This window comes from Melanotaenia boesemani, chromosome 11, assembly GCF_017639745.1.
Source record: "Melanotaenia boesemani isolate fMelBoe1 chromosome 11, fMelBoe1.pri, whole genome shotgun sequence".
Taxonomy (NCBI): Eukaryota; Metazoa; Chordata; class Actinopteri; order Atheriniformes; family Melanotaeniidae; genus Melanotaenia; species Melanotaenia boesemani.
The window spans coordinates 8,868,431-8,886,432 of record NC_055692.1 but is presented as its reverse complement, the minus strand read 5'-3'; the positions used below and the strand labels follow the sequence as shown (position 1 = coordinate 8,886,432).

The 18,002-nt window shown below is 38.3% G+C and overlaps 1 protein-coding gene across 1 annotated transcript in view; it reads right to left on the bottom strand.

Moving 5' to 3' along the window:
- The window catches only part of tmem8b (transmembrane protein 8B), a 40,734-nt gene extending 23,025 nt beyond the window's left edge, over window positions 1-17,709 (bottom strand). The window contains exons 1-6 of the mRNA XM_042000379.1: window positions 17,021-17,709; window positions 10,318-10,507; window positions 9,638-9,845; window positions 7,098-7,231; window positions 4,785-5,053; window positions 746-1,128 (exon numbers count right to left, since the gene is read on the bottom strand). Of these exons, the coding sequence (XP_041856313.1) occupies window positions 746-1,128; window positions 4,785-5,053; window positions 7,098-7,231; window positions 9,638-9,845; window positions 10,318-10,507; window positions 17,021-17,105 (1,269 nt within the window). The 5' untranslated portion in view covers window positions 17,106-17,709. The remainder of the gene's footprint in view (window positions 1-745; window positions 1,129-4,784; window positions 5,054-7,097; window positions 7,232-9,637; window positions 9,846-10,317; window positions 10,508-17,020) is intronic.
- Window positions 17,710-18,002: the final 293 nt, after the last annotated feature.

The window sequence follows — 18,002 nt, the reverse complement described above, 5'->3', positions numbered from 1 at the left end:
GGGAGATGCTGGATGGATGAGCTAAATATGTCCTTGACCAATCGATCTTCTGAATGCAGAGAGATGAAACTGTTATCAGTCTAACTCTTGGGAAGACAACAAAACGGAATATTTCTTTAAATGTCAGGACATTCCTTTGAAATAAAATCAAAGATCTCCATTTTAAGCTTTGCCTCTGTTTATTTCAGCCCTGGCGGTCTCTAGTTCTATTAAGAAATAAAATGTTTTAAAGTCTGTCTGTGAAGCTGTAGCTTTCTAGTACTCTGCAGACCTTCAGAGTCGCTGCAGGTGCATTCCTAATGCCAATCACTTTCTGACAGACAGATCAACAGAGATCTATCAAATCCTGCTTGCATGATTTCTTTTTCTCATAATTTGTTCACTCTTAATTAGAGACATATGTCGCAAGCCCAAACACTGGCATCTGTTTAGTTGCAAACTTTTCAGTTCCCACTGCAAAGTCTTTAACCATACGTGCATCCATATTTAGCAGTCTGGCTGAGCCAGACACTTTGTGAGACCAATTATTCACCCTTTCTTGCAGATTTTCTCCTCACTAACTGTTGCATATTTACTCCACTGATTACAGTCTGGTCTCATGCACTAAAATGCATGCACTGTTTGAAGGATGAGGGAATGCAACACCCTGTCCATTAAATCAGTTTCTTTGTCAACAAGCAGTCCAGGAGTATTGTGATTTATGTGTTAGCCATGTGCAATATCAAAGAAACATGTCAGAACTTACCATGTTTAGTTTGAGCTCCATGTTGAGGACTCCTCCACTGTCTAAAACAGGGATCAAGTTGATGGCAAATACAGCAGCCCTGTCTGGTGGAATTGAAATATTTGGACCAAAGAAGACATAGAAGTGCACAGAGAAAGTGTCCAGCTCATTGCGCAGGGTTGGACGGATGGGCCAGCACTTGTTAGTGTCTGCTGTGGGCGCAAGGTAAATGATGCTGTCCTCTGAGGTGTGGAGGTGACTGGCGTTCTGAGACAGGCCGGGAAGAGCTGCCATTAGCAGCGTCTCAGACAGGGAGAAACCCATCGCTGTTCCGAACGACTGTGGCATGTTCATGGAGGAGCCTGTCTGCGTCCTGTCCTTTGACAAACTAGACTTGGAGCAATCTGTTCAGAACAGAAAGATGAAGTCAGATTCCAGCATTAGTAAAACATTGAGGTGGATTTTTATTGGTTTATTTTTTAAAGGGCTTTACAATGCACCTTGCAACATTTTGCAGAATAAAACAATTGAAATTCTGAAACAAATCAGAAAAAAAACATATCAATCGCACTGTTATGCATGGTAACCAATCAATCTTACAAATGTTTGAAATTATGGACTTCAGCTGGCTTCCATATTGTAATCAGCAAAATGTAGAGCTGCACACAGCTCCTTAATGAGACAAAGATTCACTGTAATTGCAAATGGTATGCTCCATCTCAGCACAAAGCAACTCACTGCAAAATGGTCACTGATGGCAACTGGCAAAATACCATCAAATACCACCAGTCCCCAAGGGGGAGAGCATTTTTCAAAGGCTTTTGTAGCACAGCCTTGTTTGCATGAAGTTGTCTCTGAAAGAGTGTGAAGTATTCTGACATGTATTCAGGCAGTTGAAGCACTCCTAAAAATACTGAAATACCACACAGTGCACGCATAAGACCAAAGTAACTTTAATGTAGAACAAGTGTAAAATCATAAAGTCTCATGCGGCATAAAGCACATGCATATGTAATTGTGCGAGTGGGTGGCTGGGGGAGGAGAGGCTGTGTAAACATGTTTTATTACATTTATATCTAAAGAAGTGGCTTCGTTTTGCTTTTACAAACATCAGTAGACATGAACTCTCTTCAGTATCCAGTCAATCAAGGTCAGGACACCTGCATTGAAAAGCCTGTATATACAACGATAATAAATAATAAATTGCAACCTACTTCTACCACATGCTGTCTAGCCAGCGACTGTGATGCTTGTATATTGGACTGATTTCAAATAAGGTTGCATATTTCCATTTCTGACACAGCTCGTTACAACAAGAACTAATATTATCGAGCAAACAAAAAGGTGAGAACTCCAGATGGTGTTCTTCCTGAACCTGGGGTGCTCTTCAATTCAAATCCACAAAAGGTCAAGTAAGATCTGCCTGGCAGGCAGGAGGAGACACAGAGTGTGAATAATTAGTGTCTGTGTTGCCATGGTGACAAAGTGCACTGTACAGTGTGGAACAGAGGGAGAGGATCGCTACATGGAAGTGGACTTCCCACAGATTTGAGAGCCATCCCTGTAGGAAGAGCATCAAGAATATCTCAGCTGTCCACAGCCCAAAAAATGGAAAGCAGCAGTGAGACATGGAATCACTGGCCTCTTAGCGATCCCTCATGAATTACCTCTGTTTGAGCTCCAGCCTTTTTCCCTGAACAAGCTTTTTAATGGTCCAGCAATAACTGGCCTCCACTTTTCTTGTCCAAAAATCAATTTCTGACCTATATCTGTTAAGAGCTGAAGCCTTGTGGACACACTTCAAGAGTCATTTGGAGATGTTTGCGCTGATACAAAGAAGTTATCTGTAAAAGTTTTTTATCAGCAAATTCTAAACTGCAAATTGTGCAGAACTGGAAGTTCTGGAATCAGGACTCTATCTAAACAGATAAAAGCTAGAATGGTGTTGAACATGTCAGTGAAATTACAGTTTAATTTAAAGCTAATCCTTAATTGAAAAAAGTACAAAGACAATATATCAAATACTGCAACTAAAACTTCGAATTTAATAGCAGCAACACCTTTGAAATAAACTGTGGAGTGTTCAGCACTGTGTTGCATCACCTCTTCTTATAACAGCACTGTGAGCGTTTGACAGCTAAGGAGACCATCTGCGGTATTTAAAGTGAAATGTTCTTTTGTTCTTGCTTAATGAAGGATTTCATCCTCCCAACCGTTCTGAGCCTCTGTTGTAACAATTTTATTACATATTGCAAATGCTTGCATTAAGATTAAACTAAACTTTTAAACCTAAAAGATTAAACGATGGTTCTCAGAGGTGTACCTGATATCTTTCTGTGATTTCCACTCAAGAATAATGTTTGTTTTTCATTCAGTACAGCATGAGGACCTGCAGACCACTGCCAGTGAATGGTTTTTCAGCTTCACTTTCTAATTATTATTTTCATCTTTTAATAACAGTAAGCATTATGGATGATGATGAAATTCTGAAATAAACATTATCCTTTAATTGCTAAATAATTTGCGTTTATAGTTTTTCACACTTTATTAGACCCCTCTCTATTTTCATTTCCAAAGCATACAGCTTCTCTTAGATTTTTATTTCCAATCATGCTACTGACCTGTGGCCAGTTAATTTAATTCACTGTGTGACATTCCTCCAAGTGTTTTAATACCGTTATGCAACTTTTTAAATGCTCCCCCAGGTTCAAGTACTTCATAACGTCCATCCATCCATTTTCTATACCCACTTAAAAATGTGTGTATTTTAAGCTTTCCATTTTGTTGTTGTTACATGTTGTCCATTCATTATTTTCAGTTAAATATAGATTTAAAATTATTTATCACTTTTTTCCACATTTTACATAACATCTTATGTCTCTGCAAAATGGGCATAGGTCCTGCAGTGATCCACTGTGAGATGAAATTAAGTTAATTAAGTTTAACTTATGAATTCAAATATTTTTAGACATCACCCCAGCATCTTTTTAAATTACACAACCAAAGCAGCAAGAACAAATAATAATAGACTATGATAGTAGCAAAGTGCTCACTTATTCTAGAGATAAAAACCTTTTAAATTATCTTTAAATTAAAGAGAATGAATAAAGAGAAATCCTACAAATTAACATTAGATATTTTGACTTCATTTGTAAAACTGGTACAGTTGTCGGGCTTATAAAACAAGCAGCTGGTGGGAATAAACATGCAAGTTAAAAATAGCCAATTCAGTTCTAAATCAGAACAAGAAACAAGAACATCAGCGTGTGATATCACTATCCTTCTTGTTTTTAATGATTGGACGGTTCTTAACCCAAATTTAGTTTCTCAACTTTAAATGTTTTCCCTGCTTGATGCCACTGATTTGACCCTCCTTAAACAGACTGACATTTTTCCCGACATGGTTGTTTAAGAAATGAAAAGCTACTCATTGCATCACTTAGGGTTGAATAACTTCTTGCCAGTAACTGCAGTAATTATCCAATAGGAGAAACTTACCTATTTACTTAGTTAAGCCCAGGTGGCAATGATTTAGGAGCTAGTACTATGAAATAATATTGTATTTTAATCTTATTAGAATCCAGTTAAAGGATTAATCATGTAGCCCTTAAAGTGAAATACATAACACACTTATTTATTCAGTTGAGAACAAAAATGTCATCTTTTATAAACTCTGTGTGGAGTTGCTTTAGATCTACTTCGTGAAGAATTACTTATAGTAATGCTATGAGTAATTCTGTGAGTCTATTGACTGACTTTGATTCTGTCCTCTGCTCTTGCTGTTACATCCTTTTAAAGTTTATACATCCTTTTGCTGTCATATTTGGCTGAAAAGGCTGCTGTTCAACTGAAGCTACAGAGCTTCAGCCTAACTTCATTTGCTCAGTAATGACATAGTTTAAATCAGATACAGAGATTTAAAACTGATTTCAGTGAATGAATAGATGAGGCTCTAAAACTCTTGAAATGTAGTCTCATGTTTGATCCAACTAAAAATTTGCTACAAGCAAGAAAAGAAGAGGAAAGATCAGTCAGATTTATTCCTGTTAAACACACTCACCTGTGACTTGCACCCCGATGCGAAAGTAGACGTCAGAGTTACTCAGATACCTCTCCACCAGGATGTAGTACCATTGCTCCCAGACAGGAACGAAGGTGACTAATTCACACGGGCTCCACTCCCTGCAGTCGAGGGCACTTGAGTTATGCACCGGTGGCGCCCTCGCTCTTATCTTCAGCACCACAGGACAGCTGTCACTGCTTTTGTTCTTGGTGCTGCAGTTTACCAGCTGAACCTTCACCTTTGATATATAATTGGGGATGAACACCCTGCACAGACACATGGATTGAGGTTATAGGTATTTTATCACACTGCAAAATGTGCACACACCCTGAACACTTCTGTTTTAGCACAAGTTAGGATTTATTAGGATTGGTGAGAAAACAAAGAGAAGAAAGAAAAAAAATAATTCATCCTGCTGTGATAATACTGCTAATCTGCAAACATCTTGTGTTTTCAAACTAAACAGTGCACAATATTATCAACAGCCATGATTGCAGATAAGAAATATTGTGCATCCCTAAAATACTTTTTTTTCTTCTTTTCTCCACTTGGAAAAACTTTCTTAAGTTTAGTCAGTAACACCTCCACAACTGAACTTAGCACAAAAGGTAAGGAAATTTGATTTGGTTGATTTTTTTCTCTTCTTTGATAAGACCAGTTGGTGCTGTATTATACATGATAGGAAAGCCTGATTAGTCACCTTTACAATGAGGTTTAACTTGTAAGGATTATTCTTCTGTGGAATGAGAAACAACTAAATATGTGGGTAGTCCACCCAATAAAATGTGCCTGAAACCCCTGCAGTTGTTATCACTCATGTTTTGAGTTGCTTGGTGGATTGGATGATTAAACTTTCCCACAGTAGTAGGAGTTAGAAACACATACATTTTTTTTACACTTTTTTACACTTTTTAAACTTTATTAATTTTACACTCTCAGGAAACATATTGAAATGTGAAAAATCCATACGCAGCCACAACAGCTCAGCACCTTCCCCTTATTCTGGTCACTAGCTTGGTCACATTTTGCTGTGGGACGGCATCTCATTCCTCAACCAGTAGTTGTTGAAAGTAGCTCAAGCATGGTTGAGTCAGTTTCTCTATCACACACAAGCTGTTCCCACAAGTGTTCAGTTGCTCTGGATTCACAGCAGACCATTTCATGGTCTCCACTCCCAAATTCTGGAGGTACTCTGTGATGATCTTGGCTCTGTGGGGGAAAGCAATGTCATCCTGGAGGATGAATTTAGGCCCCAGATTCTTTAGATATGGGATTGCCAATAGCCTCACAATATCCATTTCAACATTTCAATATTTCATACATCTGTGACACCTGGTAGGTCTTGAATCTCAAAACAAGCATGAATACCAATAGAAGAATATTTCAGGGGATTTTGGTACACTTTTTTATGCACCTCCTACACATTTAGCTGTGTTGTTCATTCCACAGAAGCCTGATCTTTAAAATCATACCTTATTGTAAAAAGGACTAATCAGGCTTTTTAAAGATGTACAATACTATACCAATTGGTTATACTAAAGGGAAGAAATAAGTTCCAAAAGAAATTTTTCATTAATATTTGTGCTATGTTTATAAATCTAAATCAAAGTTAACAACCTTCAGCTGTATGGATATAAGACACTTAGAGGAACTCTTCGTTCAGTATGTCTCCTTATCCTTACACCAAGGCCAGAAAAACTCTAGCAAAGCGGTTAACCTTTGTGTCATCAAAACTCTAAATTTCAGAGTAAGTAACAGCCTCACAATGTGCCTGCTTGAACAATCTTCAACTTATGACCCACCAGTATAAAAGTGACAAAGCTCAGCAAAAGATTATGGTCAGTATTACCAAGCAGCCTCTTCAGTGAATGCATGGTGCTTGTCAAGCTTCATAAAAGGTTTTTAGTAAAATTTGTTAAATGAATATATTTTTGAGTGGCAACCAGTTCATCTCCTTGCACATCATTCTTTCATACATTTACATAATAATGGCTTTTTCCTTCCTTTAGGCAAAAAAAAAAAAAAAAATCATGAAAAACATGAACCTGAAAAAAATTCCTATTGCTCTGCTCTCAAGAATCAAAGCAGGAGAGCAGGAAGTCGATAAGGTGAGGAAACCATAATCACACACAGAAATTGCAAGACCAGCTTATAGTGTAGACTCAAAGGAAATCATAACTTAAAAAGCAAACGAGGAGTTGAACTGAAGAAGTAAAATGCTTTCTTCTTCTCTTTCATCTTGGTGTGTCATTATAAAACCTACACATTCTGTTTTTGTGAAGGATTTGGAAGCCCACACAGAGGACTTACTTGTAAAGTGCAGATCTGTTATGGACTGGTATCATCTGGTCGATGAAGTAACCAGGATAAAGCACTGAAATCCCAATCAGCCTCTGGACAATGAGCTGCGGCTGGAACAAATACTGGCATTCCTCAGACAGACCCTACAACGATATTACAGCAGTGGTTTAAACTGTGATCTTGTAGTAAATTCACCAACATTGCATTTTTTTTTTTTTTTTTTTTTTTTTAACTGGTAAGGAGAAGATTAGATATCATTCAGACTGGCTGAAAATTCCTAATGGACTGTGTGCATTAAGCTTGTCAGCCTCCTGGATTAATATCACGCCTTCCTCCTCCACTCTGCCACACATTGTAGAGCAGGCACCCACTATTTCACTTGTGTTGCTCTGATCCATTAATGCTGTGAGATGAGCCAGCTGACAGAATGACTTAAAAGGCATGAGACCGTGCACTGTTGCTACATACGATCTGCTGTACAAAATGTTTGTAGAAACGCAGCACCTGATTCAAAAAGACAGGTGCGAATGCCAAATTAGGTCCCTCACTCATGTCAGCTGATCACTAACCCCTCATGCTCAGGCAACAATTACTGAGACGTGTCATTATTTTGGCAGCTGCCAGGGTGACCCTTTGATTTATTACAGCCTCTCACTTCCACCTGCACATGTGTCTTGTAGAGCAGGTTGCGTCTTAATTATAACTCATTAAATATGGGTTTTTGAAGGCCAATGTTTTCACACTGTAAGGTGTTCAATATCTTTAAATTTGAACAGCTTCATACCAACACAGATATTGGCATCCACTTATTTTCTGCAGAATTTCAGTCTTGGCAAGCTGTTAAAGCCTCTTAAACTCCATTAACACATAAAGCACTAAAACTCCCCAAAGAAATCCTGACTAATTCCATTATTTTAGCTCCTTCGGTCAGACATGCCCACAGAGGCTGTGCATTTTCAGGGTCAACTCTGGGGTATACAGTGAGTTTCCAGTCTATTAGGTGCACCTGAACAATCTCATGCAATCCATCGCAACAGTGCTGCAATAAATGAAACCTCAGAGCTTTTATGTAGCTCTTTTAAAAGCATTTTTTAACCTGTTGTTTGTGGTGTTGTCTTGTCATTCATAAACTAAAATAAGAATTTAAACTCATTAATTCATTGCAGCCTTTTAAAGTTGCATTACATATATGCTGCCTCAATATTGACTGGGTAATAGCCATTCAAAAAAAGGCTACCATATACTATAAAACACTAACTAATGCAGAGCTTAATGAGCATCATAAAACAGCAATTGATTTGTTTAAATAATGGATACAGAAAGACCTTATTTTTTTTAGCTTTTAGCATCAGGAGCCATTTTCACTGAACTTGAACAACCCCTTTTATTTCACTTAATTGGCATCTCTGTAACCTTGACATGACTGGATGGTCTAGACTTTCATGAAGTCATGCAAGAGAACATGTTACAGCACAGAGATTGATGCAATAATGTTTGATATTATATACAACTCCCCATCAGCTTTCTCATTTATGCAGAGTGATGATTTCAGATCTGTGCCCCGTGTTGAAAAACACGATGCAGGTGGAAAAAATATATTTTTTTTGAATTCTGTTAAGAAAACCTAAGACTAACGAGTGAATACATAATTATATATAGAAGTAAATCACATTTTAGCAAGCCATGAAAAAAAACTTTTTTATTTTCAGTGGCTAAATCCTTGTTGATAACTTCTGAGCTGAAATGATTGTTATAAATGCAGTGTGCATCCCTGTGTTCTTCTTGAATTGCTTCTATTTGTGTTTCCTTTCTGAACTGAAAGCATCTTGTTTGCTTGAAAAATTGCTCTATAAAGCAGAATTTGGTATTTCCATCTATGCAGTGTGTCATTGGAAGCTAGTCACATTTTAGCCACGGTGGCTTTCATCCCCAATGTCCCAACGCAAACCAATTCTTTTGCACATTTGATGCTGATGGCAACTTCTGATGATATTTTTGATTGTTGTGTACTCAAGGTGCACTTTTGCCAGCTAGTGGAAACCACAAAGGAAGCACAACAGAACACCATGCCAGTGACAAATAAATTGCCTGAAATGGAAATCAGCAGGTGTTTATGCAGCCAAATAGGAGAACATGATGAGATGAAGAAAAACTCTCTGACACTGTTCTGCTTCTTTAGGCTTTGCAGCACAAGCTGGAATACTAATCCCAGCAACTACTTACATCATATTTATTTGATTTTTGTCATCCATAAAGGGGAGTTAAGCAACCGTAAAGAGAAAATTTAGGAGTAGATCTCATTAAAGTTATGTTACCAGTCACCACAGGTGAAGGATGAACAACATAACAGTGGCTCAAGCCTTAAATTTGCTGCTTTAAAGAGCTGATGCTGGATGGGGGATTTTTACATTTTAGCCAAGTTAACTGCATGACTGCAGAGATGGCAATATTGGTCTGGTGGATCAATATCCAGACAGATTTATTCACAGTATGTGTTTGTCAGTGGAGCTCTGGTGAGTCAGTTAGTTGTGATAAATGCTTGGCCTCACCTTGACTGAGATCTTGCCTTCATCCTTGGGTAAATGTGCGGCTAGGAACCAGTCTCCAGGGAGAGGGCTGGTCACGTTGAACGCGCCTGTTGTGCGGTTGGGAAGAGTCCAGGTCAGCGTCACAGCAAACGACCCTGGTACAACTGTATCCCGGGGGAAGCGGGTGTACAGGGGGTTGATTACTGGAGGAGCTCCAGACCTGAAGTACCTATTAATCACATAGTCACAGTTCAAACCATGTTAGTCTTCACACTTTTATGAACAACATGGTCATCTGCCAAATATGGACCTGATCCACAGGAAGGCTGACATGAGTATAGATGGCATCATCAATTTAAAATATGACTCATTCAAATTCAAACAGAATAGCAATATCTGTCATTTCAGACAGAAAATCAGAAGTGCACAGAATAGAAATACATATGATGATTCATATGATGACAAAACCTTAATGCAGCTAATGCTGTCAGAGCCACTCCTATATGTGACAGCATTACTAGTAATTGTTGGCCCTGCTCAGATATAACCAGCTATGGCAACCTTTTTCCCACAGGTAACAGGCTGATTAGAAAATACTAATTCCCACTGAAAGAAGAACACTGCAGCCAAAGAACAAAAGAAATATTTTTAGCCATCTCAGAACAAAAAAAAAAAATGACGGCACAAACTCATCATCTTACACTGTCACGTTGCGGTTTGGGCAGCTGTCCCCAAACGTGCCTCCTTGCTCTTTGAAGGTGATGAGGTTCCATACGGCCATCATGGTGTCGTCAGGCACATTGAAGTGAAACAGTTCCACACTAGCGAAGGAGTTGAAAGCATTTAGCTTACGAGGCGTGCGGGTGAAGTATTCAGTCACAAAAAGGCAATCTGTGGTGAACAAAGCCAGAAGAAATTCTCCATAAATATTTGTAGGGGTGGCACATAAAATTATCTCTTCAAATTTAAAACAAAAAATGCAATGTAGGTGCAAAGACTTGTTTCAGCTCAAATATTAACATATGCAATTAAATTTGTGAGGTTGTTTTTTAACCTTTTTAGTGTAGTATGTTAGCTTTTTCACACACTAACTTAATGCCAATGCTAACATATTGCTGCTTAGCAGGTGCCTAATTTGTTATTCTTACCATGTTTACCATCTTTTGGTAGTTGGAAATTTAAATTTGGGCTAGAGCTAAACAGTCTGGGATTTTGAAAAAAAAATTATGAGGATTCATATTCTGGGAACCATGGGTGTCTGCACCAGATTTTACAGATCAAGGAGGTTTTTGACCTACTTTCACCAGCCCCAATCAGAATTTCAATGTTGTTTTATAATTAAAATCTAGGTGATATGAACTACATCTCATTAAAAAAAAAAAACAAATCAATAAATCATTTGCTTAGGCGTAGTTTCAGAGATGGGGCTACAGAAAGGTCTTTCCAGATAGGAATCTATCACCGGTGTCTCTACACCAGTTTGAAGTAAATTCTAAAGTAGTTTCCTAGAAAAGATTTTGTCCCTATACAAGTACAACTGCTATTGTTATGAAAGGCTTGATCTGAACTAGATTAGTTTTAAGATAATCTGGGAATAAGATGTCATAATTAGTTTTTAGCGAGTGTATTAAGGGAGTACAGATCAACTCAGTTCATCAAGATTTTCAGATTGGAGCTGAAAATAAACTATGAAGATGCTCAAAGAGTATCTCAGCATCCAAGTTACTTAGCGCTGACTAAGCTAGAGCTACATGATGCAGTTTAAATTAAACAGGAGGTTAGCAAGGCTGCTAGCTGATTTTACAGTGACCATTCTTATTTTCTAAAGTAATATGTAAGAATGAAGAGGGAGAGAGAGAGAGAGAGAGAGAGAGAGAGAGAGAGAGAGAGAGAGAGAGAAAGAGAGAGAGAGAGAGAGAGCGAGAGAGAGAGAGAGAGATTTATGACTTTTCTTTATTTTTTTAAAGCAGAAGGACACTGATCTGGCCTAGACAGGCAGCTCCCAGCATGGAGCTAGCTACACACCATTGTGGTCAGACACAAGGATCCAGTTTACCACCTCCACTGGACAGTAAACCCGAACTGCTACGGAGAGAAGCCATTGATCCTACTACCATATCAAGTGCCACATCTTGGACTCCATAACAACTAACTTGGCTTTCTATGGACCTTTTTGAAGTTGTTGCAAATATTTCCACTCTAATGTGACCAAAGTTATGGCAGCAGTGTTTATGAGTGTTTGTCTTACAGAGGAACACAATCATTTCTTTTCTTACTATATAGACCCCTAATAAAGTTTTCCTCATTCTCTGGTCCCCCATGTGTAAAAGTGTGGCTCTGCTACTGGGTGGTTTGAAATTAATAGATAAACGTTCAAACATTAAAGTAATATTGAACTGGTAAACATACCTTTAAAACATTTAATGTTTCATACTATATGTCTTTGCGAATTTCTAGGTTGCATGCTTCCAATGAGAAGATTCCACAGCATCCAGTGGCTGCATACACTTAAGCAGAGCTTGCTATTCCTGAAATTTTTGAAAATGTGAACAGTAGTAATTGCAGGTCCATCCCTCTCTGCTGTGCTTCAGCTTTGCTTCCAAAGCCTCTTCTCTCAAATGAAGCTCTTGTGCATGCTCAGCCAGCTTTGGAAGTAGCAGTAAATGACTAAATCAAATCAATGATTCACCATGTAGAACTTGATAGGCTGTTGGAGCCATTTGACTTGAATGAGTTGTGTTTCCCCACCACTGAGTTACCTGGTGCTTTACATTCTTTTACCGGAAACAGGTGGGTAAACTGATACCCAGTTACACTGCCGTGACCACCAGACTGAGACTCACACACTGCGCCAATCTTAAGTATTCACAGGACATCCCATACCTCAGAAAGTACGTTTAATTTAATCCAACAGTATTGCTAACGCTAACTAAATCTAAAGTTTGAAGGTGACCAATATATTTAATATCTGGAGTGTGTGTTTGGGATTTACATCTAATTTTTTTACTCCCTCTTGGCCAGGACTCCCTTGAAAGATAGCTTTTTAATCTCAGTGAGACTTTCCTGGTTAAATGAAAGTTAAATAAAAGGAAAAAAAAAAAGTTTGCTTCAGCTTAAAAAACAAATAGAAATACCAATGATCACTGTGTCCTGTGTGTTTTAATTTAAACTGATCTTAGATCTGTCAATCATGGTGTTGTACAGACAAGTCTCCACCATCTCAGAGCCGAGAGTACTACTCATTTTCCAGTGATTTGGACACCTAATTTGATTTACTTGGTTGCTTTAATCATTAATATTTGGTTGAGTGGTTAACAACATCTTTATCTGTGATGTGACAAACTCAGAATTTATTTTTATTTCTGTTTTAATCAGACTTTAAAGGACCTTAAAAAGTCTTGCATTCATGTCAGAAAGTTCAAGTTTGACTACTTTTAATATAAAATATTGCTGGGTATGCTGTTAAGTAGGTCACGACAAGGCTGGTACGGGGTAAGGAACAACCTAGTTTTGATTGTTAAATTCACTTTTTCCCTTATGACAATCCCAAACAAAAACTGGGCTGAATTAAATTCAACTAGCATCGGTGCATTACAGTACAAAATCTGTTCTGAATATCTTGCATCAATAGTGATTTCTTAAAAATAATTACATCTGAAAAATTCGTACTTGGTCTGGTAGCAAGTGACCACATAAATCAGATGTAATGTGTCAATAAATAAATGACAACAAAGAGGTTATCTAAAGAGAATTTCATGGCAGTCCATTCACTAGATGTAAAGACATTTAAGTCTGGATCAGTCGAACAGATCAGCCCGCACACAGACAAACATCCATAGTCATGCTGCAAATGAGGATACTCATTGATTAACATTATTTTGCTAGACTAGAGTCAAAGTAAAAACATCTTCCAATTCATCAGTTATGCTATCATTCTTGTAAACAGCACAGAGCCATATGGTGCCTCCCTATCATAAGTCGATAATGACAAGCTCCTCCTTGAACCCAGCAAACAGCTGGATCATCTAAATATGTGATCACAGACTTTAACACCTTTTAAAGCAGCTGAAGGAGATGTATGCATGAATACATGCTCATTCACACCCTGCATAATGTCAAATCCTTGGATTATATCCACCAAAGCTTCTGCATATAAAAGCAGCAGAACAAGTGGCAGGTGTAATCTGCCACATTACCTACAGGAGCATGGGCTTCAAATCAAACAGACCCAGCGGGTGGGTAAAATCTAGAGGAAACTGTGTGCGTCAGTTAATTGCTACAGCAGAACATAAAGCATCTCTTGGACAAGTGCAAGTATGGAAGCAGATTTCCATGGGAACAACGTGAAGGCACCTTGATGTTTGACTGCAGGGAGAATTTATTTCCATTTATAACATGTTCTATTTGTGTTTATCCACCTGTACTTGCAATACCTGTGGTAGTATCTCTCAATGTTTAAGCACGCCTTTTGAGGTTTATTTATCTCACTTGCAATTTGTACAAAAAAAAATCGAAACAAGATTTCATGGTAGCATTTTGAGGATAGATTAGAAAAACAACCCTATTTGTTCAAGAGCTGAGGCGATATAGAAAGCAAGCTTTTCGTATTAATGCTGCTGTTTGTTTAGCAAGTGAAGAAAACCAAGAGACCCTGTACACTCACGAGGTGCAAGATGCATGAAGGGAAAAGATTTTTTGAATGTGCTGAGTTTTCAGATGTTTGTGTGCAAAACGAAAAATGACCCCTCTCTGTTTTACCCACCCCCTCACATTATAGCCAGTTTTCCAAGCTTATACTGGATCTCACCTAAAGCATTGAGGCGACCTTGAATACTAAAGATGAAGAATAAGGAAGCGGAAACTGAAAGAAATGAAGCAATCTTGGTGTCAAAAGCTAAAGCCTAATCCTATGCAAAGCTCCCAGCCTCTACTAATACTCTCCTTCATGCCTTCTTCTGGAACACTATCTGTATCATATGTAAACTTTCTTCACAGTCAAATTCATCTTTGCCCTTTGATTACTTGATAACTATGCCTGATGTTGCAGACTAGAGAGAAAAAAGGGTGAGTTTGACATTAACACTGCTTGAGTCTGCAATGAGCCAACTGTATGTTCTGCTTATCTGATTAGAAACAAATGGATAAGATTTCCTTCCAGACACAGATCCCGCAGCGAATGCTAAAAGTTAATGACATACTGCAGCTGTTTGATCACTAATTAGTCAGAAAGATGTTTCAAAGGGAAAAAAAGTAGCAGATCTTGAAGGAAGTCTGGTTATGTATGGTGATTTTACTATTCAACAGAGATATTTAAATTAGAATAAATTTCTCATCCCTGTGGTTTTCAGGCAAAGTAAGTGCCTATCTATCATTAAAAATAAGTGTGCACACTCAGGACAGGACTCTAATGAAAAGGTCATGAGATTGCTGCTGAATCTAGGAATAAAAAGAAAGTGATTATTTATTTGAAACTGTTTATTTTTCAAACTTCTCTCAATTTTATTAATCTTTTAACTGTGCAATGATGATTTCTAATTTTTAGGAATGGAAATGTGTCTTTTTTTTCTGAGTCAAAGGCAATGAAAATCAAAAAGAAGGTGGAACCCAGTCTGAGTAGCTCATTTTGTGTTTGCATGTCTGACCGCTAATAGCTATTTATGAACTTTAACATGCAGCAAATACTGGTCATTATATTGTGCTGTCCTTTGGACTACTTCCAGCTGTAACTTGTAAATAATCTCTGAATATTTTAAAATAAAATATTAAGGCATGTCGCACTCTGAACATAAAGCAATCTGAGGTTGTTGTGATCATTTCATTACATGACAGGAAAATTATTCATGAACAAACATGTATGATTTAAGAAATCCTCCTTGTGAAAACGACACTGAGCAAAAGAAAATTTAAATCCAAGCGAACAGAGCAGGCATCAGTGACAATCTGGCAGCTATGTATTAAGGCTACATTAATTTGGAGCTGTAAATATGACACGATATCTAAATATGATTGTTTGTTTGCCAAATAAAGACATATCATTTGAAGACGGATATAGCAGAGTGTTTACAGGCTTTCTGCCAGCACAATTCTGAATTCAGTGATCTCTTCAATCTTACCTCCCTACCGCTGTCTTACTCCGGTGGAAGCCTGAACCAGACGTAATCCTGCTTTTTGTTATCTTTACATGAGATTTACACATGAATACTTCACACAGTTGTCTTAAGGCTTTTTTTTCAAACAGCAAAGATAAAGGCTGCTTTTAGAAATTACACTTTATCTTTCTTAACAAAAATAGCTGCTAAAGAGAAACTGTCTATATTACGAACATGAAAAAGTAAACCTAATTTAACAGTGGCAAACAATTAGTTGAGTTTTCTTAATTACTGTCAGTCAGGATATTGCTCTAACCTGTTTACACCCACCTCAAGGATAACACACAGTCAGAAAGAGGCTGTAAATGGGAAGCCTTCTTTTTTATTATCTTCTGACTGCATTTTCATATACCACCATATGTACAGTATATCCCCCTCCAAAATAAAAAAAAAAACAAGGGGAAAGGGGAGAATAATTGGGGTCCCACGTCAAAAGAAACTGATGGACTAAAACAGCAACAAGTCTGCAACACCCTCAGACAAACCCTTAAAGTCTTCTGTGACCACAGTTAGTACAACATGTCCTGCATGTATAGATTTATTGTCCCACTAATTCAACACTGAGCTTTTTATTTCACGCCTTTCTCCTGAAGCAGCAGCGACGTCCTGGTGGGCGGACTTCCAAAAACACAAGAAAAGCTTCTACACTTATTGTTTTAATAATAATAATAACAATAATAATAATGATAACCCGTGGGGAGGGAAGTAGCAATCTCTTTGTGAATTAAACCTAGAAAAATGCCACGTTGACCAATTAATCAGTTCGATGTTCAAACTGTTTAATTAAAATCCAGAAATAACTACGTGTGACTCAATCTCTAAATACACGACAGATATTATTTTTGTACTATATAGTGGTATCGTAACTCCGCTTTGCTTTCTACAACAAAATAAAACAACTGCAAACAAACGTAATGAGAGTCGACAACAATGAAAACGTGCAGTAAAATGTGCTTTTTATCGGCTCTCAGTAGCTCCCAACCTTTAGGAGCATCTGTCAGTGTGTCGCGTGCCATAATTAGCAGCAACCTTTTGCCCGTGCGACATATAAACTGAAGCCAGCCCGTATTGTTGAAAACCGTTTTTGTCAGTGGCCGGGATTAAAGACAGCAGCTGAGGGTGTTTGGGAGACTGAACTGAAAGCAGAAACAGGATGCGGTGCTGCTGCCGCTGCTGGGAGGATTTCAGCACCCCGACAAAAGGAACAGCTCTCCGCGAGAATCAAAGCCAGGCAGGCTGAAAGAGAAGCACTCACCTCCAACAGCGCAGAGATGGACGTAAACTAGCAAGAGGAGCCGCGGAGGGCTACATCCCCAGCCCAGACGCTCCAGCTGCCACATCGTTAAAAGCAAAAGATCTTGTGAAGGGGCTGCAGCCCGGGTGCAGTTCTCAGTCGCTGTGCTTGTCTACATTTTTTCAGATATTTGCCAACGACCAGCTGTTTGTGTATGACGTCATTCAGATGGTGACGGGACAGCGCCTCCTCTTCGGCTTTGATTTGACAACCTCAATATGTCGAATTATTTCATTGGGCCTCCGGCCCTGTCAGTCCGAGGATGGTACACACGTAGATTGCACCACAAGGCTTGTCACTTGGGCGTCCGGGCCACCGCACAGCAGACGAGTGAGGCTGCAGCTTCCTCCCCCAGGGACCCGGGACAGAAAGTTGGCGAGAATCAAGGACCTAAAGCGCAGAGCTTACAGAGAACGGTTCTTATGGTAGGCTACAAATTGTGGAATCAATTTTTTAGCTCAACCATCACCCTGTTATGTTTTGGAATGAGGAGGTTTTGATGTTTCACAGTTTATAAATCATTAGTAACTTAGTGGTGGTGCTGGCTGTAGGCTATTGACTCTTGAATGCAACATATATCTAAATAAAGAATATAGGCTATATTGGTTTATCTTCAGTTATGGTTCAAATGTTTACATGTAAATTAGGGTATGCAAATGCCAATCCCAACTAAATAGCATTTATTCTGAAATACACTATTTTACTTTATCTAGTTTGATTCAAATAAAAAGTTACAAAAAGTCAAAGCAATTATTAATTTTAAGCATCTCCTGGTCAGCAGGTGATGCCAAATGGAAAAACAAATAAAAAGAAATCACTGTCAGTGTCTACATTAGACAATAACCCATCTTCCTGGAGCTGAACATAATTACTCACATCTGGCCTGTGGTTCACTCCAACATGACTCATAACTGTCCAAGAACATTTGTTTAAAAGTGACTGA